This window comes from Aegilops tauschii, chromosome 5 (genome assembly GCF_002575655.3).
Source record: "Aegilops tauschii subsp. strangulata cultivar AL8/78 chromosome 5, Aet v6.0, whole genome shotgun sequence".
NCBI classification, from domain to species: Eukaryota; Viridiplantae; Streptophyta; class Magnoliopsida; order Poales; family Poaceae; genus Aegilops; species Aegilops tauschii.
Window position 1 is genome coordinate 406,626,362 of NC_053039.3, and position 25,906 is coordinate 406,652,267.

Here is a 25,906-nt window from a genome sequence, read left to right on the forward strand (position 1 = left end):
GCGGGTTCCTCCTCCGATGACTTCAAAGTGATGTATCCGGCCTTCCATTTAATATCGTACCCCTCGGCTTCTGTGCGTCAACAGCTTCAGCTTCCACACGTCGAGAAAATGCGAGAGGTCAGAGTATTTTTGCATATAACACCCTAGCCAAGAAAAAGAGCGTCTATTTAAAGAGATTGGATCCCAGATCCATTTGGCACCACGCGGAAAAAATCCTTAGAGAGTGCCAGAAAAGTCCATCCTAACATGGCGAGCGCGCCCAGTTCTTCCTCCCGTCCCCGCAACCCAGAAAGAGGTGAGTGGGAGAGGTGCTCCGTATCCCATGGTCAGCTGGAGAAGCTGCAAACACAGGGATTCCTTCCCCCGCAGATCTAGTCCCTGTTCGAGCAGGATTGACCGTCTTCAATGGCGGGGCTCAGGCTGAAGATTTCCCAACCCATTTGGGGGGAACGAGTGTGCTTTGTCCCTTATTTGCTAAGAGGTGTCGGATTTCCAATTCATCCATTCCTCCGCGGACTTCTGGAGTACTATGGCCTCCAACTGCACAACTTTACTCCGACCTCCATCCTACATATCGCGGGCTATGTTGCCCTTTGCGAGCTATTCCTAGGTTGTGAAGCCCATTTTGAATTGTGGAGAAAGTTATTTTGTCTCGTCCCGCGCAACCATGGGGGATCAATATTTGAAGTGGGCGGAGCCGAAATATGGCGCATCGCCGAGACCGGATACCTATACGGCACACTAAAGAAGGCATCCAAAGAGTGTCCATCCGAATGGTTCTATATTGAGGACGTCGCGCTTCCAGACCCAGTTCGGAGGGGTCTCCCCGAGCTCGCAAGAGTTCCTTTGAAGAAACGCCACAGCTGGCGCCCCCGGAGTCTTGAGGAAGACGATAGCGCGGAAGTTCGTCAACTCATGGGCAAGATAAAGACGCTCGCCCAGTCTGGATTATCAATAGCCGAGGTAATGGCGACTTCAATAGTGCGGGGGGTTCAGCCACTCCAATATCGAGGGCTTCCCATGTGGCACTACAATGGGGAAGATGACGCCTCCCGCTGCGGCAGGAAGGGTCCGGACACCCCCGCCGCTCTGGCCAAAATATTGGCTGGACTGTATAAAGGGGAGGAGGAGGATTTCCTTCATATCAAGCACAGAGATGGATATTCCATGTACAATCCACCTAGCTGGGTAAGTCTTAACCCCTCTGCTCTGTTCTGCTTACTCCCCTCCTCCAGTCATCTGTTAATGAATTGGTAATCCGCCTGTTTACTATAGCACTGGCAAAAGGTCTCCGAGGGGCTTTACAGCCCCGCCCCCAGCCTGAGGACCACAACCGGGACCTTGACCCTGGATTCGAGGAGGATCCGGATATATTCGTGACGCTCGTGGATGGGACGTTTTACCAGGCGAGCTATGACGGCACGGAAGTGGCCATCATCGCCGACTACCGTGGTCTTCTTCCCACCTCCCATGTAAGTAATCAGGAGACATCTTTCCCGAAGGGGTTTCCTCGTTCCGCCTCACCCACCGCACTGTCTCGTGCTCCAAAGGGGAGGCGTTCGACGTGCCGCGTTACCCCAGGAGCGATGCCGAAGAGAGCGGCTCCTACACCGGGCAAGCCTTCAAAGAGGAAGGCAAACGAAGACACGGTCGGGCCCTCATCAAAGAGGTATGGATTTGTAAATATGTCTTTAGCAGTTGCATCCAACTGAAACTTGCGTGTTTGTCCTGTATCAGGAAAAGAGTTCGCCGGACTGTGTCCAGGGATCCGGCCGGATATACTCCCGACAACCAGGATCCGGTCCCAGCAGAAGAGACAAGGGCCGATATGGGAGTGGCGCCGGACTGTCCTTCGGCTGAGGACTCAGAAGATATGTCCGTCACCAACTCGGAAGTGGAGAGTGCCATGAATCATCGGCACCGGAGGACCGCTTTACGCGACCCCCACTTCTCGGAAGAGGCGTTCAATGCCTTCAGCTCGGCTGATGCATACATCCGAGCTGCTCGAGATGGGCTTGGCAGAGCCACAAAGCAACATTTAAAAGATGTGCAGGTAACTTTACTATGTCCGGAATATGATAACCGTATGCCAGTAGCCCCCGAGACTTAAAGTAGTTGGTACAACTGATTTGAGGATCGTTGTATAACTAGGTTCTTACAGAGAAGAATGACCGACTAGCTCAAGAGCCAGAAAGGTGTCGGGCACAGCTAACTGCTGCTATCGCCGAACTGGAGGAATCCAAGAAGGTGTCACCTGGTAATATTCCCCTCCATCGAGAAAATATAATTATATGTTAGTAATGCTAAAAGTATTGTATATACCATGACATAATTGTCAGAGGAATTCAAGGAGGCACTGGAAGTTGCGCAAGCGAATGAACAAGTGCTGAAACGGGTCATTGATGAGAAAAATCAACTCCAGGATTCCAAGACCCATCTGGGCGAAGAGCTGAAGGATGTGAGGGCCCAGCTAGCCGACTCCGTCAAGGAAAATAAGAGGCTGCGAGGCAGCATATTTAGTATGTGTTCAAACTTACCACCGTGTAATTCGGTGAGGAAAGGAACTGATAGAGCTATGTCTGTAGGTATGCTGACTGGCCGGCCCGAGGAGGAGATGTCCGGATCTTCGGGCGATCTACTACAAGAGCTGTCGCAAATGCACAAGCAGGCGCGACAGGCGATGTGAAGTGTTGCCAAGGCCTTATGGACGTCCGCCTCCCCACCAGGAAGTATGGGAGAGCTTATACATCTATTCAAGGGAGCGCGGCGCGTTTCCGGTTATGGAAAATATCATCCTGCCGGGAAGGTGCAAGAGAAGCCTGGGCCATAGTGAAAACACGGTATACCAAGCTTGATCCGAATCATATGGCCCGGGTCGGGCCTTTAGGGTCAGATGGGAAGGAAATTCCCGTGAGTTTGGTGTATAACCAAGTAGAAGTAGCTGCCGAGTATTCCCAACAGGATTACAAATTGGACAGCCTATTGGACGGCATAGAATAGGAAGTTTTTGAGTCTTAAATGACTATGTACTTTCCTTGGCCTATGTAACTCTAGCTGAATTGTAAAACGCTTGTCATGGTAGACCTTTTCGCTTCGACCTCTGGACCCGAGGGTGCAGAGTGTTTCCGAATACCAGAGCGGCCGAGTAGACCGGGGTATGCGTGGAAACCAGGCGTAGGGGTCATAGTTGCTTGAACAGACAAGTATCCGGCTAGTTATGTTATATTACATTAAAATTGTAAGAAACATCTTCCAGAGAGAATAGTTCCGTTAAGGGTTCCTTTCCCTGGGTGTACATGCGTTAACGTGCATGTCCGAACTGTGATTGAAAAATCGCAGTATATATAACTTCTGGGGGTTCACGATGGAGTGAGTGCAAGAATATCTTTAGTTCACCGACCGAATATTCCCTTAAGAATGCTAGCTTGTGGCTTCACCCAGTCTGAGGTACACATCCGGATGACTCGACAGTAACAATCGCAGAGGTGCTCCCTTTATGCCCTAGCCGAACTAACGGGAACGTAGGGCATAAGCACAGGAGCCAGGCAACCCAGCTTGGCCAAAACTTAAGTCATATCGATGCATATAATGGCGAAGAAAAGGTACGTATGGAGAGAAAAACGCATATGTGATGAGCTTGATGCTCGAAAAATAACATTAATAAGCTTCTGTTAAAGAAGCCCCTAGGTATGGTGGATGTACATATTTGAGTATGTATATGTCACGGGTGTACGGTCGAGCTGCACGAAAAAGCTTGAAGGCTAAAAAAGAGAGAAAGCGAAAAGAGAGGAAAAATAATAGAAACAATGGGGAGAAGGAGACGAACAAAGAGTCCGACGCTTAGGCGTAGAATCTTCGGAGTTTGGCCGCGTTCCATGGGTTCGGCTCTAGGCGATTGTCTGATGCATCACGCAGGCTGTATGCTCCTCCGGTGAGAACTTCGTCAATGATGAAGGGACCCTCCCACTTGGGCACGAGTTTGTCCTTTTTCTTCTCCGGTAGGCGTAGAACCAGTTCGCCGACATTATAAGTGTTGGCCCGCACTTCTCTGCTTTGATACCTGCGAGCCTGCTGTTGATAAAATGCGGAACAGGCTTTTGCAACGTTGCGCTCCTCCTCCAGGGCGTCTAGGCTGTCCTGCCGATCAAGCTCGGCCTCTCTCTCTTCGTACATGCGCACCCGAGGTGAGTCATGAATAATGTCGCAGGGTAGCACAGTCTCTGCGCCGTACACCATGAAAAAAGGTGTATATCCAGTAGTACGGTTGGGCGTGGTCTGCAGCCCCCAGAGTATGGAGTCGAGCTCCTCAACCCAGTGCTTGTCTGATTCTTTCAAAGACCGCACTAGTCTGGGTTTAATGCCGTTCATAATAAGACCGTTGGCCCTTTCGACTTGACCATTTGTTTGCGGGTGATAGACAGAGGCGTAATCGAGCTTAATGCCCAGATTAGCACACCAATTTTTCACCTCGTCGGCTGTGAAGTTGGAGCCGTTGTCGGTGATGATGCTGTGTGGAACACTATAATGGTGCACAACGCCGGATATGAATTCTATCACTGGCCTGGCATCGGCCGTTTTAACTGGTTTGGCCTCTATCCACTTAGTGAATTTATCCACCATAACCGGCAGATACTTTTTCTTATGGCTTCCCCCTTTAAGGGGTCCGACCATCTTGAGCCCCCAGACCGCGAAGGGCCAAGTGATGGGGATCATTTGTAGGGCGGTGGGCGGCATATGGCTTTGGTTGGCGAATAGCTGACATCCGACGCAACGTTGGACAAGGTCCTGTGTGTCTGCTCGGGCTGTTGGCCAATAAAAACCTGTACAGAAGGCCTTGCTTACGAGGGCCCAAGCCGCGACGTGGTGACCGCCAAGACCAGCATGAATTTCAGCCAAGAGTTGCCGCCCTTCTTCCTCAGAGATACATCTTTGAAGTACTCCGGTAGTGCTTTTCTTGTAGAGCTCTCCGTCATGAACTTTGTAGGCTTTCGAACGCCGAACAATGCGGCGAGCCTCATTCTGGTCCTCAGGGAGTTATTGCCTATTAAGGTAGGCCAAGAAGGGTTCGGTCCATGGGGCAATGACTGCCATGGTGAGATGGGCCGATGGTGTTATTTCGGTGGCTGAACCCCCGATGATGTCAGTGTGTTCGGGATTTGGGGATGTGGTCGGATCCGGACTGGTGTTGCCACTCTCCCCTTGCCACACCATGGAAGGTTTAAAAAACCTTTCCAGAAAGATATTAGGTGGGACGGGGTCGCGCTTGGCGCCGATGCGAGCAAGGACGTCCACCGCTTGATTGCTTTCTCGAGCCACATGATGGAACTCAAGCCCCTCGAATCGAGCTGACATTTTGAGAACGGCATTACGATAAGCTGCCATCTTTGGATCTTTGGCGTCAAAGTCTCCATTTATTTGAGATATTGCGAGGTTTGAGTCCCCGCGCACTTCCAGGCGTTGTATGCCATGGAGACGGCCATCCGAAGTCCATGCAATAAGGCCTCATATTCGGCTGCGTTGTTGGAGTCTGTATATAGTATTTGGAGTACGTACTGAACTACGTCTCCGGTGGGCGACGTTAACACGACACCCGCTCCTAATCCTTCCAGCATTTTGGAACCATCGAAATACATGACCCAGTTGGAATACGTGCCGTACTCTTTAGGGAGTTCGGTCTCTGTCCATTCGGCGACGAAGTCAGCCAGTACTTGGGATTTAATGGCTCGACGTGGTTTGTATGTTATGTCAAATGGAAGTAGCTCAATGGCCCATTTGGCAATCCGGCCCGTAGCATCGCGGTTGTTTATTATGTCGTTGAGTGGCACTTCGGAAGCCACCGTGATCGAACACTCCTGAAAGTAGTGTCGTAGCTTCCGGGACGCCATGAAGACCGCATATGCTATCTTTTGGTAATGAGGGTACCGGGATTTGCATGGTGTGAGGACAGTGGACACGTAGTATACTGGCTTCTGAAGCGGGAACTTGTGTCCGTCCTGTTCTCGCTCGACGACGAGCACGGCGCTCACCACCTGGTGTGTTGCCGATATGTATAATAACATGGGTTCGCCGATGTTTGGCACGGCCAAGATTAGGTTGCTTGCCAAAAGGGCCTTTATTTCCTCCAGGCCAGCCATTGCCGCGTCCGTCCACTTGAAGTGGTCGGTGCGTCAGAGGAGGCGGTAGAGTGGCAAGGCTTTTTCTCCCAATATGGAGATAAAGCGGCTTAAAGCTGCCACACATCCCGCAAGCTTTTGGACCTGTTTAAGGTCTGTTGGCGTAGCCAATAGTGACAAAGCTCGGATTTTGGCTGGATTTGCCTCAATTCCTCTATTGGAAACGATGAAGCCCAGCAATTTTCCGGCGGGGACGCCAAAAACACATTTTTCCGGATTGAGCTTGATGTCATATGCACGGAGGTTGTCAAATGTGAGACGTAGATCGTCTATTAGTGACTCGACGTGCCTAGTTTTGATGACGACGTCGTCCACATATGCTTCAACTGTCTTGCCGATCTATTTTTCCAACCATGTTTGGTTCATGCGTTGGTAAGTGGCGCCAGCGTTTTTGAGTCCGAAAGGCATAGTATTGAAGCAGAAAGGCCCATATGGGGTAATGAATGCTGTTGCGGCTTGATCGGACTCCTTCATTTTTATTTGATGGTATCCGGAATATGCGTCGAGGAAGCATAGTGAGTCATGTCCTGCGGTAGCATCAATGAGCTGGTCGATGCGGGGGAGGGGGAAGGGATCCTTAGGGCAGGCCTTGTTGAGGTCTTTCAAATCGACGCACAGGCGCCAGGATTTATCCTTCTTTGGCACCGTCACCAGGTTTGCTAGCCAGTCCGGGTGTTTTATTTCTCTAATGAATCCGGCCTCGATTAGCTTGGCTAGCTCCTCCCCCATAGCTTGACGTTTAGGTTCTGAAAAGTGCCGCAGTGTTTGCTTGACTGGTTTATATCCCTTTAATATATTGAGGCTGTGTTCCGCCAACTTGCGTGGGATTCCTGGCATATCAGAAGGGTGCCAGACGAATATATCCCAGTTCTCGCGCAGGAATTCTCATAGCGCGGCGTCAACCGTTGGGTCTAGTTATGCACCAATGGATGCTGTCTTCTTGGGGTCCGTTGGATGGACTTGTAATTTGACTATTTCTTCTGCCGGTTTGAAGGAGGTGGATTTGGGTCGTTTGTCTAGGATCACGTAGTCCCTGTCCACTATGGAGCGCAGTGCGGTTAATTCTTCGGCCGCGAGGGCCTCGGATAATGCCTCAAGGGCTAGGGATGCGGTTTTATTTTTGGCGCCGAGTGCTATGTCCGGATCACTGGTGAGAGTAATTATGTCGTTGGGCCCGGGCATCTTAAGCTTCATGTACCCGTAATGAGGTATAGCTTGGAAGCGTGTAAATGCATCTCGCCCCAAGAGAGCGTGATATCCTCTGTTGAAAGGGGTGAAGGAAATATGCCCTAGAGGCAATAATAAAGTTATTATTTATTTCCTTATTTCATGATAAATGTTTATTATTCATGCTAGAATTGTATTAACCGGAAACATAATACATGTGCGAATACATAGACAAACAGAGTGTCACTAGTATGCCTCTACTTGACTAGCTCGTTGATCAAAGATGGTTATGTTTCCTAGCCATTGACATGAGTTGTCATTTGATTAACGGGATCACATCATTAGGAGAATTATGTGATTGACTTGACCCATTCCGTTAGCTTAGCACACGATCGTTTAGTATGTTGCTATTGCTTTCTTCATGACTTATACATGTTCCTATGACTATGAGATTATGCAACTCCCGTTTACCGGAGGAACACTTTGTGTGCTACCGAACGTCACAACGTAACTGGGTGATTATAAAGGTGCTCTACAGGTGTCTCCGAAGGTACTTGTTGGGTTGGCGTATTTCGAGATTAGGATTTGTCACTCCGATTGTCGGAGAGGTATCTCTGGGCCCACTCGGTAATGCACATCACTATAAGCCTTGCAAGCATTGCAACTAATGAGTTAGTTGCGAGATGATGTATTACGGAACGAGTAAAGAGACTTGCCGGTAACGAGATTGAACTAGGCATTGAGATACCGACGATCGAATCTCGGGCAAGTAACATACCGATGACAAAGGGAACAACGTATGTTGTTATGCGGTCTGACCGATAAAGATCTTCGTAGAATATGTCGGAGCCAATATGAGCATCCAGGTTCCGCTATTGGTTATTGACCGGAGACGTGTCTCGGTCATGTCTACATAGTTCTCGAACCCGTAGGGTCCGCACGCTTAAAGTTCGGTGACGGTTATATTATGAGTTTATGAGTTTTGATGTACCGAAGGTTGTTTGGAGTCCCGGATGTGATCACGGACATGACGAGGAGTCTCAAAATGTTCGAGACATAAAGATTGATATATTGGAAGCCTATATTTGGATATCGAAAGTGTTCCGGGTGAAATCGGGATTTTACCGGAGTACCGGGAGTTACCGGAACCCCCCCCCCCGGGGGCTTAATGGGCCTACATGGGCCTTAGTGGAAATAGAGGGCAGCAAGGGGAGTGTGGGGCGCGCCGCCCAAGGCCCAAACCGAATTGGTTTAGGGCAAGGGGGCCGGCCCCCTCTTTCCTTCTCCTCCTCTCCCCTTCCTTCCCCCTCTCCTACTCCTACTAGGAATAGGAGGAGTCCTACTCCTAGTGGGAGTAGGACTCCCCCTTGGCGCGCCTCTCCCTGGCCGGCCGCCTCCTCCCCTTGCTCCTTTATATACGGGGGCAGGGGGGCACCCCATAGACACAACAATTGATCTCTTGATCTCTTAGCCGTGTGCGGTGCCCCCCTCCACTATAATCCAGCTCGATAATATCGTAGAGGTGCTTACGCGAAGCCCTACGTCGGTAGAACATCATCATCGTCACCACGCCGTCGTGCTGACAGAACTCTCCCTCAAAGATCAGTTGGATCGGAGTTCGAGGGACGTCATCGAACTGAACGTGTGCTGAACTCGGAGGTGCCGTGCGTTCGGTACTTGATCGGTCGGATCGTGAAGACGTACGACTACATCAACCGCGTTGTGCTAACGCTTCCGCTTTCGGTCTACGAGGGTACGTGGACACACTCTCCCCTCTCGTTGCTATGCATCACCATGATCTTGCGTGTGCGTAGGAATTTTTTTGAAATTACTACGTTCCCCAACAGTGGCATCCGAGCCTGGTTTTATGCGTAGATGTCATATGCACGAGTAGAGCACAAGTGAGTTGTGGGCGATATAAGTCATACTGCTTACCAGCATGTCATACTTTGGTTCGGCGGTATTGTTGGATGAAGCGTCCCGGACCGACATTACGCGTACGCTTACGCGAGACTGGTTTTACCGCCGTGCTATGCACACAGGTGACTAGCGGGTCTCAGTTTCTCCAACTTTAGTTGAACCGAGTGTGGCTATGCCTGGTCCTTGCGAAGGTTAAAACAGCACCAACTTGACAAACTATCGTTGTGGTTTTGATGCATAGGTAAGAACGGTTCTTGCTCAGCCCGTAGCAGCCACGTAAAATTTGCAACAACAAAGTAGAGGACGTCTAACTTGTTTTTGCAGGGCATGTTGTGATGTGATATGGTCAAGGCATGATGCTAAATTTTATTGTATGATATGATCATGTTTTTGTAACGGAGTTATCGGCAACTGGCAGGAGCCATATGGTTGTCGCTTTATTGTATGCAATGCAATCACCCTGTAATGCTTTACTTTATCACTAAGCGGTAGCGATAGTCGTAGAAGCATAAGATTGGCGAGACGACAACGGTACTACGATGGAGATCAAGGTGTCGCGCCGGTGACGATGGTGGTCATGATGGTGCTTCGGAGATGGAGATCACAAGCACAAGATGATGATGGCCATATAATATCACTTATATTGATTGCATGTGATGTTTATCATTTATGCATCTTATCTTGCTTTGATTGATGGTAGCATTATAAGATGATCTCTCACTAAATTATCAAAGTATAAGTGTTCTCCTTGAGTATGCACCATTGCAAAAGTTCTTCGTGCTGAGACACCACGTGATGATCGGGTGTGATAGGCTCTACGTTCAAATACAATGGGTGCAAAACAGTTGCACACGCGGAATACTCAGGTTAAACTTGACGAGCCTAGCATATAATAGATATGGCCTCGGAACACGGAGACCGAAAGGTTGAGCGTGAATCATATAGTAGATATGATCAACATAGTGATGTTCACCATTGAAACTACTCCATCTCACGTGATGATCGGACATGGTTTAGTTGATTTGGATCACGTGATCACTTAGAGGATTAGAGGGATATCTATCTAAGTGGGAGTTCTTAAGTAATATGATTAATTGAACTTCAATTTATCATGAACTTAGTCCTGATAGTATTCGCATATCTATGTTGTAGACAATAGCTCGCGTTTAGCTCCCTTGTTTTATTTTGATATGTTCCTAGAGAAAACTGAGTTGAAAGATGTTGGTAGCAATGATGCGGATTGGATCCGTGATCCTCATTGCTGCACAGAAGAATTATGTCCTTGATGCACCGCTAGGTGACAGACCTATTGCAGGAGCAGATGCAGACGTTATGAACGTTTGGCTAGCTCAATATGATGACTACTTGATAGTTTAGTGCACCATGCTTAACGGCTTAGAATCGGGACTTCAAAGCCGTTTTGAACGTCATGGACCATATGAGATGTTCCAGGAGTTGAAGTCAATATTTCAAGCAAATACCCGAGTTGAGAGATATGAAGTCTCCAACAAGTTCTATAGCTAAAAGATGGAGGAGAATAGCTCAAGCAGTGAGCATGTGCTCAGATTGTCTGGGTACTACAATCGCTTGAATCAAGTGGGAGTTAATCTTCCAGATAAAATAGTGATTGACAGAATTCTCTAGTCACCATCACCAAGTTAGTAGAACTCCGTGATGAACTATAATATGCAAGGGATGACGAAAACAATTCCCAAACTCTTCGCGATGCTAAAATCGGCGAAGGTAGAAATCAAGAAAAACATCAAGTGTTGATGGTTGACAAGACCACTAGTTTCAAGAGAAAGGGCAAAGGGAAGAAGGGGAACTTCAAGAAGAACGACAAGCAAGTTGCTGCTCAAGAGAAGAAACCCAAGTCTGGACCTAAGCCTGAGACTGAGTGCTTCTACTGCAAACAGACTGGTCACTGGAAGCGGAAATGCCCCAAGTATTTGGCAAATAAGAAGGATGGCAAAGTGAACAAAGGTATATTTGATATACATGTTATTGATGTGTACTTTACTGGTGTTTATTGTTGGGGATCGTTGCAGAAATTAAAAATTTTCTACGCATCACCAAGATCAATCTATGGAGTTTACTAGCAACGAGAGAGTTGAGAGTGCATCTTCGTACCGTTGAAGATCGCGAGACGGAAGCGTTGCAAGAACGCGGATGAGGGAGTCGTACTCGTAGCGATTCAAATCGTGGTGGATTCCGATCCTAGCGCCGAACAACGGCACCTCCGTGTTCAACACACGTGCAGCCCGGTGACGTCTCCCGCACCTTGATCCAGCAAGGAGGAGGGAGAGGTTGAGGAAGAGGGCTCCAACAGCAGCACGACTGCGTGGTGGTGATGGAGTGGCAATTCTCCGGCAGGGCTTCGCCAAGCTCACGCGGAGGAGGAGAGGTGTTGGGGAGGGGAGGGGCTGCGCCTTGGATGTGGTGCTGCAGCCCTCCCTCCACCCCTCTATTTATAGGGAGAAGGGGGAAGGGGGCCGGCCCCTCTAGATGAGATCTAGAGGGGGGGCGGCGGCCAAGGGGGAGGGGGCTTGCCCCCCAAGCAAGGGGGGCGCCCCCTTTAGGGTTCCCCCACCCAACCCTAGGCGCATTGGCCCTAGGGGGGATGGCGCCCAGCCCACTTAGGGGCTGGTTCCCTTCCACCTACAGCCCATAAGGCCCTCCGGGGCAGGTGGACCCTCCCGGTGGACCCCCGGAACCCCTTCGGTGGTCCCGGTACAATACCGGTATACCCCCGAATATTTTCGGTGACCGTATGATGACTTCCCATATATAAATCTTCACCTCCGGACCATTCCGGAACTCCTCGTGACGTCCGGGATCTCATCCGGGACTCCGAACAACATTCGGTAACCACATACAAATCTTCCTTATAACCCTAGCGTCATCGAACCTTAAGTGTGTAGACCCTACGGGTTCGGGAATCATGCAGACATGACCGAGACCGCTCTCTAGCCAATAACCAACAGCGGGATCTGGATACCCATGTTGGCTCCCACATGTTCCACGATGATCTCATCGGATGAACCACGATGTCGAGGATTCAAGCAATCCCGTATACAATTCCCTTTGTCAATCGATACGTTACTTGCCCGAGATTCGATCGTCGGTATCCCAATACCTCGTTCAATCTCGTTACCAGCAAGTCACTTTACTCGTTCCGTAATGCATGATCCCATGACTAACTACTTAGTCACATTGAGCTCATTATGATGATGCCTTACCGAGTGGGCCCAGAGATACCTCTCCGTCATACGGAGTGACAAATCCCAGTCTCGATCGCGTGCCAACCCAACAGACACTTTCGGAGATACCTGTAGTGCACCTTTATAGCCACCCAGTTACGTTGTGACGTTTGGTACACCCAAAGCATTCCTACGGTATCCGGGAGTTGCACGATCTCATGGTCTAAGGAAATGATACTTGACATTAGAAAAGCTTTAGCAAACGAACTACACGATCTAGTGCTATGCTTAGGATTGGGTCTTGTCCATCACATCATTCTCCTAATGATGTGATCCCGTTATCAATGACATCCAATGTCCATGGTCAGGAAACCGTAGCCATCTATTGATCAACGAGCTAGTCAACTAGAGGCTCACTAGGGACATGTTATGGTCTATGTGTTCACACATGTATTACGATTTCTGGATAACACAATTATAGCATGAACAATAGACAATTATCATGAACAAGGAAATATAATAATAACCATTTTATTATTGCCTCTAGGGCATATTTCCAACATTTATAGCAACCCCTCGGTATTTGATACTAGTTCAGTTGCTAAGATTAGTAACTCGAAACGGGAGTTGCAGAATGAACAGAGACTAGTTAAGGGTGAAGTGACGATGTGTGTTGGAAGTGGTTCCAAGATTGATATGATCATCATCGCACACTCCCTATACTTTCGAGATTAGTGTTGAAATAAGTGTTATTTGGTTGAGCATGAATATGATTTGATCATGTTTATTGCAATACGGTTATTCATTTGAGTTAGAGAACAATTGTTGTTCTGTTTACATGAATAGAACCTTCTATGGTCATACACACCAACAAAAATGGTTTGTTGGATCTCGATCGTAGTGATACACATATTCATAATATTGAAGCCAAAAAGATGCAAAGTTAATAATGATAGTGCAACTTATTTGTGGCACTGCCGTTTAGGTCATATTGGTGTAAAGCGCATGAAGAAACTCCATGCTGAGGGCTTTTGGAATCACTTGATGCTTGCGAACCATGCCTCTTGGGCAAGATGACTAAAACGCCGTTCTCCGAAACAATGGAGCAAGCAACAGATTTGTTGGAAATCATACATAATGATGTATGTGGTCCGATAAATATTGAGGCTCGCAGCGGGTATCATTATTTTCTGACCTTCACAGATGATTTGAGTAGATATGGGGTTATCTACTTAATGAAACAGAAGTCTGAAATATTGAAAAGTTCATATAATTTTAGAGTGAAGTGGAAAATCATCGTAACAAGAAAATAAAGTTTCTACGATCTGATCGTGAGAATAATATTTGAGTTACGAGTTTGGTCTTCATTTGAAACAATGCGGAATAGTTTCGCAACTCACGCCACCCAGAACACCACAGCGTAATGGTGTGTCCGAACATCGTAACCGTACTTTATTAGATATGGTGCAATCTATGATGTTTCTTACCGATTTACCACTATCGTTCTGGGGTTATGCATTAGAGACAGCTACATTCATGTTAAATAGGGCACCATCTAATCCGTTGAGACGACGCCGTATGAACTATGGTTTAGCAAGAAACCTAAGCTGTCGTTTCTTAAAAATTTGGGGATACGATGCTTATGTGAAAAAGTTTCTACCTAATAAGCTCGAACCCAAATCGGAGAAGTGCGTCTTCATAGGATACCCAAAAGAAAATGTTGGGTACGCCTTCTATCACAGATCCGAAGGCAAGACATTCATTGCTAAGAATGGATCCTTTCTAGAGAAGGAGTTTCTATCTAAAGAAGTGAGTGGGAGGAAAGTAGAACTTGATGAGGAAACTGTACCTGCTCCCTTATTGGAAGGTAGTTCATCACAGAAATCTGTTCCTGTGACTACTACACCAATTAGTGAGGAAGCTAATGATGATGATCATGTAACTTCAGATCAAGATACTACCGAACCTCGTAGGTCAACCAGAGTAAGATCTGCACCAGAGTGGTACGGTAATCCTGTTCTGGAGGTCATGTTACTTGACCATACGAACTATGAGGAAGCGATGATGAGCCCAGATTCCGCAAAATGGCTTGAGGCCATGAAATCTGAGATAGGATCCATGTATGAGAACAAAGTATGGACTTTGATTGACTTGCCCGATGATTGGTGAGCCACTGAGATTAAATGGATCTTCAAGAGGAAGACGGACGCTGATAGTAGAGTTACTATCTACAAAGCTAGAATTGTCGCAAAAGGTTTTCGACAAGTTCAAAGTGTTGATTACGATGAGAGTTTCTCACTCGTATCTATGCTTAAGTCTGTCTGAATCATGTTAGCAATTGTCGCATTTTATGAAATCTGGCAAATGGATAAACAAAACTGCATTCCTTAATGCATTTATTAAAGAAGAGTTGTATATGATGCAACCAGAAGATTTTGTCAATCCTAAAGGTGCTAACAAAATATGCAAGCTCCAGCGATCCATCTATGGACTGGTGCAAGCATCTCAGAGTTGGAATATACGCTTTGATAAGTTGATCAAAGCATATAGTTTTATACAGACTTGCGGTGAAGCCTGTATTTACAAGAAAGTGAGTGGGAGCACTACAACATTTCTGATAAGTATATGTGAATGACATATTGTTGATCGGAAACAATGTAGAATTATTCTGCAAAGCATAAAGGAGTGTTTGAAAGGAGTTTTTCAAAGAAAGACCTCGGTGAAGCTGCTTACATATTGAGCATCAAGATCTATAGACATAGATCAAGACGCTTGATAAGTTTTTTCAATAAGTACATACCTTGACAAGATTTTGAAGTAGTTCAAAATGGAACAGTCAAAGAAAGAGTTCTTGCCTGTGTTACAAGTTGTGAAATTGAGTAAGACTCAAAGCCCGACCACGGCAGAAGATAGAAAGAGAATGAAAATCATTCCCTATGCCTCAGCCATAGGTTCTATAAAGTATGCCATGCTGTGTACCAGATCTATTGTATACCCTACACCAATATTGGCAAGGGAGTACAATAGTAATCTAGGAGTAGATCACTGGACAACGGTCAAAATTATCCTTAGTGGAATAAGGATATGTTTCTTGATTATGGAGGAGACAAAAAGGTTCGTCGTAAAGGGTTACGTCGATGCAAGTTTTGACACTGATCCAGATGACTTTGAGTCTCAATCTGGATACATATTGATAGTGGGAGCAATTAGCTAGAGTAGCTCCGTGCAGAGCATTGTTGACATAGAAATTTGCAAAATACATATGGATCTGAATGTGGCAGACCCGTTGACTAAACTTCTCTCACAAGCAAAACATGATCACACCTTAGTACTCTTTGGGTGTTAATCACATAACGATGTGAACTAGATTATTGACTCTAGTAAACCCTTTTGGTGTTGGTCACATGACGATGTGAACTATGGGTGTTAATCACATGGTGATGTGAACTATTGGTGTTAAATCACATGGCGTTGTGAACTAGATTATTGACTCTAGTGCAAGTGGGAGACTGAAGGAAATATGCCCTAGAGGCAATAAAAAAGTTATTATTTATTTCCTTATTTCATGATAAATGTTTATTATTCATGCTAGAATTGTATTAACTAGAAACATAATACATGTGTGAATACATAGACAAACAGAGTGTCACTAGTATGCCTCTACATGACTAGCTCGTTGATCAAAGATGGTTATGTTTCCTAGCCATTGACATGAGTTGTCATTTGATTAACGGGATCACATCATTAGGAGAATGATGTGATTGACGTGACGCCCATTCCGTTAGCTTAGCACACGATCGTTTAGTATGTTGCTATTGCTTTCTTCATGACTTATACATGTTCCTATGACTATGAGATTATGCAACTCCTGTTTACCGGAGGAACACTTTGTGTGCTACCAAACGTCACAACGTAACTGGGTGATTATAAAGGTGCTCTACAGGTGTCTACGAAGGTACTTGTTGGGTTGGCGTATTTCGAGATTAGGATTTGTCACTCCGATTGTCGGTGAGGTATCTCTGGGCCCACTCGGTAATGCACATCACTATAAGCCTTGCAAGCATTGCAACTAATGAGTTAGTTGCGGGATGATGTATTACGGAACGAGTAAAGAGACTTGCCGGTAACGAGATTGAACAAGGTATTGAGATACCGACGATCGAATCTCGGGCAAGTAACATACCGATGATAAAGGGAACAACGTATGTTGTTATGCGGTCTGACCGATAAAGATCTTTGTAGAATATGTGGGAGCCAATATGAGCATCCAGGTTCCGCTATTGGTTATTGACCGGAGACGTGTCTCGGTCATGTCTACATAGTTCTCGAACCCGTAGGGTCCGCACGCTTAAAGTTCGATGACGGTTATATTATGAGTTTATGAGTTTTGATGTACCGAAGGTTGTTCGGAGTCCCGGATGTGATCACGGACATGACGAGGAGTCTCGAAATGGTCGAGACATAAATATTGATATATTGGAAGCCTATATTTGGATATCGGAAGTGTTCCGGGTGAAATCGGGATTTTACCGGAGTACCGGGGGTTACCGGACCCCCCCCCCCGGGGGGGCTTAATGGGCCTACATGGGCCTTAGTGGAAATAGAGGGCAGCAAGGGGAGTGTGGGGCGCGCCGCCCAAGGCCCAAACCGAATTGGTTTAGGGCAAGGGGGCCGGCCCCCTCTTTCCTTCTCCTCCTCTCCCTTTCCTTCCCCCTCCCCTACTCCTACTAGGAATAGGAGTCACTCCTAGTGGGAGTAGGACTCCCCCTTGGCGCGCCTCTCCCTGGGCGGCCGCCTCCTCCCCTTGATCCTTTATATACGGGGGCAGGGGCACCCCATAGACACAACAATTGATCTCTTGATCTCTTAGCCGTGTGCGGTGCCCCCCTCCACCATAATCCACCTCGATAATATCGTAGCGGTGCTTAGGCGAAGCCCTGCGTCGGTAGAACATCATCATCGTCACCACGCCGTCGTGCTGACGGAACTCTCCCTCAAAGCTCGGCTGGATCGGAGTTCGAGGGACGTCATCGAACTGAACGTGTCCTGAACTCGGAGGTGCCGTGCGTTCGGTACTTGATCGGTCGGATCGTGAAGACGTACGACTACATCAACCGCGTTGTGCTAACGCTTCCGCTTTCGGTCTACGAGGGTACGTGGACACACTCTCCCCTCTCGTTGCTATGCATCACCATGATCTTGCGTGTGCATAGGAATTTTTTTGAAATTACTACGTTCCCCAACAAGGGGCCACTTGGAAGGTTATCTCTTCGGACCGGTAATTCTCTGGCGTGCCGAGTACCACGTCAAGTGTTATTTTCCCCGCACACCGTGCCTCCCAACTGGGAATGATTCCTCGGAAGGTCGTGCTGCTTTGCTCGATGCAGCTCCTGTCTATTTCCATTTTGTGGAGTGTATCCTCATAGGTGAGGTTTAGTCCGCTGCCGCCGTCCATGAGGACCTTGGTGAGCCGAAAGCCGTACATGATTGGACTGAGGACCAAGGCGGCTGGTGCTCGGACTATCCTGTATTTTGGTTCGTCACCGGCGTTAAAAGTTATAGCCGTGTCGTTCCAAGGGTTTATTGCTGCGATTTGGCAGACTTCGGCGAGTTCGCGTAGTGCCCTTTCGCGCCTATTGTTTGAAGCAAATGTCTCGAAGACCGTCAATACTTCGAGGTTGTTGTCTTCTGGGGGGTGTTGTTCTGGGGTATTCTTGGTGAGGATATCCTCGCCGCTCTTGGCCACTTGCCGGAGTATCCAACATGCTCTAAGGCTGTGGGTTGGCGTGTTATCCGGTGTTGTGTGTATTTTGCATGGCCCATCGAGCCATCGTTCCAGAATGGTTCCGCGCCCCATAATGGGCTTATATTTCTTTACTATTGGACCGGGCGTGCCACGAGGGTGCGCTCTTTTCGCCTGAACGAGGGGTTGAGTGGAAGCCGGTGGTTCCCAACGAGCCGCCTGAGTTTTCCAGGCGCTTTCCATTGCGCAGTACTTCTGTACTATGTTTGCCAAGTCAGCAAAGTGTAGTACGCGACGGCGATTGATGGGGTTGAGGATTCCTTCGTCCGTGCAATTGTTGCAAAATGCTGAGATCCCGTCTTGATCGCGGCAATCTTTAATCTTGTCTTTGACAAGGAGGAATCTGGCCCAGAAGTGGTGGACCGTTTCCTGAGACTGCTATTGTATGTTCGTGAGAGCGTTTATCTCTAGGTGGGTGGGTGGATTTGAATCCGAACCCTGACCCAACTTTGGATCCGGAGTCTGGAGATCTTTCGGACTTAACAGTTCGGGCTCCGGGTTATCAATTGATCTTTTAGGCCGGTCGTCCGATTCTATGTTCGGAGGACAAGGCGCGTCTTTCTGCCGGTAGGTGTCTGGCTCTTCCAGATCGGAGATCCGAACATAGTTCGTCCTTAACATAGAGGAAGAGTTGTCTTGCTCCTCGACTACTGCTATCTGATGGGTGATCGGCGGAGTTTTAATTTCTGTCTGGTCGGGTTTAATCCCAATCCGATCGTAGTCTGTAGTGACTCCCAAGGCGGCAATGCGATCTAGGATTTCGTTCAAGGACGATAGCTCCGTCGGATCCATCCGTTTGGAGTATTCGGGATCAACGCGGAGGCGATTCTCAATGACTCGAGAGGTCACCATCGGCTTAAAGGCCGGACATGCGGTCATGACGAAGCCGCCCAGCCGGAGGGTCTGGCCTGGGGCCAGGGTTCCTCCGGAGGTGATATTTTCCTTGACGACAAGGCGAGCCATCAACCCTTTTGGCGATGGCACAGTGGAACTCTCAATGAAAGCACCAATGTCGGTGTCAAAACCGGCGGATCTCGGGTAGGGGGTCCCGAACTGTGCGTCTAGGATCGACGGTAACAGGATATGCGGGACACAATGTTTACCCAGGTTCGGGCCCACTCTATGGAGGTAATACCCTACTTCCTGCTTGATTGATCTTGATGAATATGAGTATTACAAGAGTTGATCTACCATGAGATCGTAATGGCTAAACCCTAGAAGTCTAGTCTGTATGATTATGGTAATGAGTGTCCTGATCCAGACTAAGCCCTCCGGTTTATATAGACACCGGAGGGATCTAGGGTTACTCAAGGTCGGCTACAGAGAAAGGAATCTTCAAGTTTGATCGCCAAGCTTGCCTTCCACGCAAAGGAGAGTCCCATCCGGACACGGGTGAAGTCTTCGGTCTTCGTATCTTCACAACCCATCAGTCCGGCCCATGGCTAACAGGACGGACGCCCGAGGACTCCTTAGTCCAGGACTCCCTCAAGGGGGATGCCTAAGGCTAGGCTTGCGACTGAAGTGAAGTCGTAACAAGGTAGCTGTACTGGACCACTATACATTGCCATTAGGAAATAGAATAATCGCAAATTCCGTGTAATTGGCCAAGCTGCTAAAGTAGCTAAAGTAGTGATAAATCATGTCAATAAAATAGATCCTAATTAATGAAAGTCCATCGATTCCCAAAGGGAAAAATGAAAATAAAAGTAACCCCTCTTTTCCCATTCCCTCTCTATTGCATGGGTCGAAGAACTAAAATAGAGGATTCTCAAAAAGAACATGGACCTTCGAAATCAAATTTTATGTGTAGCATAAAGGAGTTGCGATGGGAGCAGTAATTTAATCGTTCAAATCTTTTTATTCTTTCAGTATTTTTTAGTAGTCTTAGATTTTTCATTTTGATGAGCCTCGCTTTGAGGAATTCATGGAATAATCCATATTCATGGAATAATGAATTAAGGAAGAAAGGATATGAGTCTACCGCTTACAAGAAAAGATCGCTTCTTTCTCTCATGCAAAACCGTGCATGAGACTTTCATCTCGCACGGCTTTCTTGATTCCTTAGAATCTTTGTTTGTCTTTCTAGCGGTATCAAACAGCCACCTAATATCTTTTCCGCCTCTTCAAGAAAATGAATATCTCCGGAAAATATTTTGAGTTCCGTATGGACAGGGCCCATGAAAGGAAGATCAATGACTCATATAAATTACTTAATGGAAAATGTCCCGAAGAAGCCCAACGAGAAACTAAGAATCATGTTATAGAGAAAAAAGTAAAGGAGTCAGGTCTACTTACTTTATGCTTCTTTCCAATTTTATGGTGGATTTGATAAGAACCCTTTTTGCTTTCTTGATAAATAATCGACAAAAAAGCGTTTTTTATATAACCTACTTGTTTTAATATAATTATAACAAGTCCTATATGGAAACCATTGGTTGTCTTCCCCAGCAACAGGCTCGATGTGATAGCATCGTCCTTTGTAACGATCAAGACTGGTAAGTCCATCAGTTCAAACAGTTGTCCGTGTTAAAAAAACAGAAAACCTATAGGCCAACGCCAATTATTCCATCCAAAAAAACCGTATTTTGACTGTGCTTCAACTATATCAATTGTACTTGAACTGTTAGATAATCATAGTCGATGATAACATCATAGTTCCCACCGCTATTTCAAAATCGTACACACTCGGGCATCGACCCAGGAAGAATTTATTCTAGGGTTTTTGCTAATCTATGATTAACCTCCATTCGTAATACTCCCTACCCCCAGGGGAAGTCGAATCCCCGATTTCGAAAAAGAATGGATTCGGTCTTATACATACGCCAGGAAGGTAATAAAAAAAGAGAGAAGACGAGTTCTTGTTTCTTTTATCACTTAGGAGCCGTGCGAGATGAAAGTCTATGCACAGTTTTGCATGAGAGAAAGAAGTGACAGAATAAGACCAATCAATATGATCGTACCCCGTCATTTTATCCTTAGTAGCAACAATACAATACGTGCCCTTATCCTTTTTGTCAGTGGACGACATCACCGCAAAATTGAACCTACCACAAAGCACTTGTTCCCTGAAGAAAAATCAATCTAACTTGGCCAGAGTAGACGGGTAGATCGGAGAGAAATATAAAGTTATAAAATTACGCAGCAAAGAAGGCTCAAGAAACTCATATAAATTCAATGGATAATCTGGTCATAAGCCCATAATTAATCGGATCCCAACAAACACATCGCAAAAAATTACATCGGGGTAATCTTAGAGAAGATCATTGTATTGAAGATAAAGAGGGAGAGAGAGAGAGAAAAAGGCATCTAGCTACTATTATCGACCCGTAGGTCTCGAAGAAACTACTCACACATCATCATGGAGGCAACAAAGTTGATGAAGATGGTCTCCCCATGTCGGATTCTGAATTGTCTTGGCCAACGAGGAGATATTCAGGGGGCGAATGTCCACATGAAACTGACTGACCCCATGTCGTATCTTCGTGTTGTCTTCCTTTGTAGGAGTGTCCACAGACTCACTGTCCATCTGAAAAATATCTTAGTTAGGTCATGCTACCGGCATACACACAGAGCTGGGCTTTGTTTGCAAAAGAAAAAGATTGAGCTTGCAGCGTGCTTGACAAAATCCTACTGGCTGTTGCCTTACTAGGATCCGAGGGAAGAGACAAGGCAGCGATTCTGATCAGCTCTATTTCCAGCAATCGGTTAGAGACATGTGTGCACCTGTCCCATCGTGCCACATGCAAATTGGGCAACTGAAAAAGAAATCGACAAGGCTAATAATGATCATGACTACGAATTAGTACCACATGAATTCATTCATCAGGTCAACGAACAGCAAGCCAATGGACAATGGCAACGAACGCCTAGCATGCATGACAAGCAGTCAAGCAAGAAATGAAAAATCTAACGCATGTCTTGTCAAGCTTGTCCTGAGGTTCTGAAGCCGGCCGGCCGGTTTACGGCCGAGCAGCCGTTCGTTGTGGTGGCGGGAAACGTTCGAACGGGGGCGGCGCCGACGACGACGATGACACCGGCGCCGGCTGGTAGAGCGGGAAAGGCAGGAAGGGCGGGCGCAGGAACGGCACCAGCCACTCCGGCACGTGGAACGGCCACGGGAACGACACCGTACCTCCGGCGCCCCCGCCCGGCGCGGCGGGCGACGGGAACCCGAGCGGCGGCGGCCAGAAGAGCGGCAGGAACGGCCAGAAGAAGAGCGACGACCCGAACGCATTGCTGCCGCCACCGTGGCAGAGCGTGCGGTCCCGCTTGGCGGGGCGGAAGTTGAGCGCGTTGAGGTTGAGGAAGCAGGCGGCCGCGCCGCGGGGGCCCCGGAGCGCGATGTGCTGCGTGGAGCCGCGGAGGCCCGGGACGTTGCAGGCGGCTGAGGAGCTCCGGACGAGCGTGGCGCGGCACGCCGACCGGAGCTCGTGGCCCTCCCGGCACTCGAAGCCGTCGACAGGGGGCACGTCCAGCTTGTACACGCCGTGCTGGTCCGTGGTGCGCTCCGCCTCCAGCGAGATCTCCTCCGGCGCCGCGCTCGAGTTCACCTTGAAGTTGCACTGGATCAGCACCCGAGCCCCTGCATCATCACATCACATTCACACCACAGAACCTGCTACTGTTAGTGCCGGGTAAAAATTCAGGGTCTGAATTATTTGTGTTCAAAAGATGAACAGAAACACCAGAATTTGAGAATGCTGCCAAGTCGCGGCGTTAATCTAGTTCAGGGTTCATTGCAGTATACAAAATAGAAACAACAAAATTTATCATTTGCTAGTAATTCAAACGGTTAATCTGGTTCTGGGTTCATTGCAAACTATGGAACCTACCTGAAAGTTTAAGTAGCAACGTAACGTAGAGTGGCAAAGCAGGGGATCAGGGTGAAGAAGTGCCAACATTGTTCAGATCGCAGTTATTCTGTCCAGTTAAAACAGCATGCCTAATGCCTCTGGGGTTCATATTCGAGAAAAAATGCCTCTGGGGTTCATATCAGGCATAACATTCTAGTGACAATACATGGTCACAGCTGAGACTTGAACGACACCACAGGCAGAGCACTACTAAAACTCTGTAGCAACCTGGCATGTTCGGTAATATTTTTCTGAAGAATCATTGTTCAGTAAAACTCTTCAGAAAGAGATGAGAGTACAGATAGCTACTTCTTTTAAGGTAGTATGCATGTGGCACTCGACTGGCACACCTTGTAATTACCAAATCTGTTAACAACATGCAGCCAAGAACTACTTCCTCCTGTAAACGTGTTAGTACAATGCAGGTTAAAAGTCTGCTCAATGTCTCCTCAGTTCACATCTTTCTTTTACTCTTTAGCCGAGTCTCCTCAGTGAGTTCAGACTTGAGTGAAACTGCACTTTTACGCCGAAGCAACCTGGTGTGCCTACTTATCAATTCCCAGTAAATTTATAGAAACCAATAAAAGGGTACGGCAAATCGGCAATGTAGCACTCTGCATTGAGCAAGAGATTCGCACACCATGTGATTGACAAATCTGTTGCAGAAATGCAGCAAAGCAGGAACTAGTTGATGTACAAGTGTACGCTTGGCTTGATTAAGCAACAAGCTCACTGCGGTCCAGAGCAAACTAATCCACGGACACGGAGTGCAATGCAGAGCAAGACGGCGTTGAAAAAAGAATGGTAGCCGGAAAGAGCAGGCCGTGTGCTTCACTCTCACCTTTGAGGAAGAAGCTGTGCTTGGAGAAGGTGTTGTTGGCGCAGGCGTCGCAGTAGACGGAGCCGACGACGGTGATGTTGCTGGACTTCCTGGCCTCGGCCCCGCCGCCCAAGAACGACACCACCACCGCCGCCGCCACCAGCAGCAGCGCCATGAACGACGACGCGGCGGGAGCTCTGCAGTCCCTCGCCATTGCCGCCACGGGATCAGGTAGCTGGCTGGCTAGCAAGCAATGGGGATGAGGTTGGGGGAGAGGGGAGCGAGGCTAGAAGAGGCTACGATGGAAGAGAACAAATGCATGTGAACCGGCTTGGACTGGCGCGGAGACATGGAGAAGCCCGTCAAGCACTAGCTGCTACTGCGCTTGTGGTGCTGTGGTCTCTTCTTACTTTTTTTGTTTGCCTTTTTCTCTTTTTTGCTCACCGGAGATTGGGGACGGATGCAGCCATGCACGCTCTGCATGCATGCACGTGATTGGGACTATGGGAGGGACCAGGTGTATGCGGTTAGAGCCGTCATATGTTCCGGTGCAAGATAATCGCTGGAGTTGAGTACATCTGCCTGCTGACCCGGTAGATCGACCTCGGATCGTATCCAGTGCACCAGTGCTTGTTGGCACATTTCGAAATGTTCCAAAAAATATACATAAAAAATTGAGCACATTCACAAAATATCAATGTTTATTGTCGCAAAATTTTAAATCAAATATTGTTCGAGATACAAAAATGATAAATCTGACATTAGTGTGATAATGGGTCAAATCTAAAGCCCAATTTATGTTGCATACTATACGGTGTTAAATTTGTTATCTTTGTACCTCGAGCAATGTTTAAAATTTTGCGACAACAAAATGAGATCCGTGGGCACTAGCACCCAGGACATATTTTTATAGAAAAAGCCACCCGGGTGAGATCTGGTAACTCACTGCCGACGAGAGTTGAACCCCGGTCTGCAAGCAAACACCATCGTGTCCTTTTTTTCTCAAATATGCACGAGCGTGCATACTTTATATTAAAGATAATGGGGAAAGAGCCCCTCCACGTTGGCGTTACAATTTACATGGACCCAACTCTACAGCTACGCCACCCCACTCCATGGCGATATTCTGGTAGTTACATTCTCGCACTCGCCCGCCCTAGCACTTCCCCAATGGACCCATCGCCCTTTAGGATCCCTGCCATCTTCCATGCTCTCCCCTCTCCTTCAATCCTGGCAAGGACTTGCTCTACCGAAGGTGTACATCCATCGAACACAATAGTGTTTCGGTGCTTCCATAGCTCCCACATCACAAGGATGACCGTCGCACGCGCATCCTGAAGGAAATATGCCCTAGAGGCAATAATAAAGTTGTTATTTATATTTCCTTATATCATGATAAATGTTTATTATTCATGCTAGAATTGCATTAACCGGAAACTTAGTACATGTGTGAATACATAGACAAACAGAGTGTCACTAGTATGCCTCTACTTGACTAGCTCGTTGAATCAAAGATGGTTAAGTTTCCTAGCCATAGACATGAGTTGTCATTTGATTAACGGGATCACATCATTAGAGAATGATGTGATTGACTTGACCCATTCCGTTAGCTTAGCACTTGATCGTTTAGTATGTTGCTATTGCTTTCTTCATAACTTATACATGTTCCTATGACTATGAGATTATGCAACTCCCGAATACCGGAGGAACACTTTGTGTGCTACCAAACGTCACAACTTAACTGGATGATTATAAAGGTGCTCTACAGGTGTCTCCGATGGTACTTGTTGAGTTGGCATAGATCGAGATTAGGATTTGTCACTCCGATTGTCGGAGAGGTATCTCTAGGCCCTCTCGGTAATGCACATCATTATAAGCCTTGCAAGCAATGTGACTAATGAGTTAGTTGCGGGATGATGCATTACGAAACGAGTAAAGAGACTTGCCGGTAACGACATTGAACTAGGTAT

General features: G+C 47.3%; 1 protein-coding gene across 1 annotated transcript; it reads right to left on the bottom strand.

Annotated features, from left to right (window-relative positions):
- Positions 1–22,030: 22,030 nt before the first annotated feature.
- LOC109769131 (uncharacterized) lies at positions 22,031–24,299 on the bottom strand. The gene is made up of 2 exons (XM_020327870.4): positions 23,958–24,299; positions 22,031–22,845 (listed from the first exon to the last, which is right to left on the bottom strand). Exons 1-2 carry the CDS (start codon positions 24,148–24,150, stop codon positions 22,223–22,225), a joined length of 816 nt encoding a protein of 271 aa, XP_020183459.1. The 5' UTR covers positions 24,151–24,299; the 3' UTR covers positions 22,031–22,222.
- Positions 24,300–25,906: the final 1,607 nt, after the last annotated feature.

Excerpts from the sequence above, each read along its gene's own strand:
- LOC109769131 (XM_020327870.4), bottom strand. The coding sequence starts at position 24,150 with ATGGCGAGGGACTGCAGAGCTCCCGCCGCGTCGTCGTTCATGGCGCTG. Across the intron at positions 22,846-23,957 it reads GCACAGCTTCTTCCTCAAAG|GGGCTCGGGTGCTGATCCAG; the intron begins GTGAGAGTGAAG and ends GTGATGATGCAG.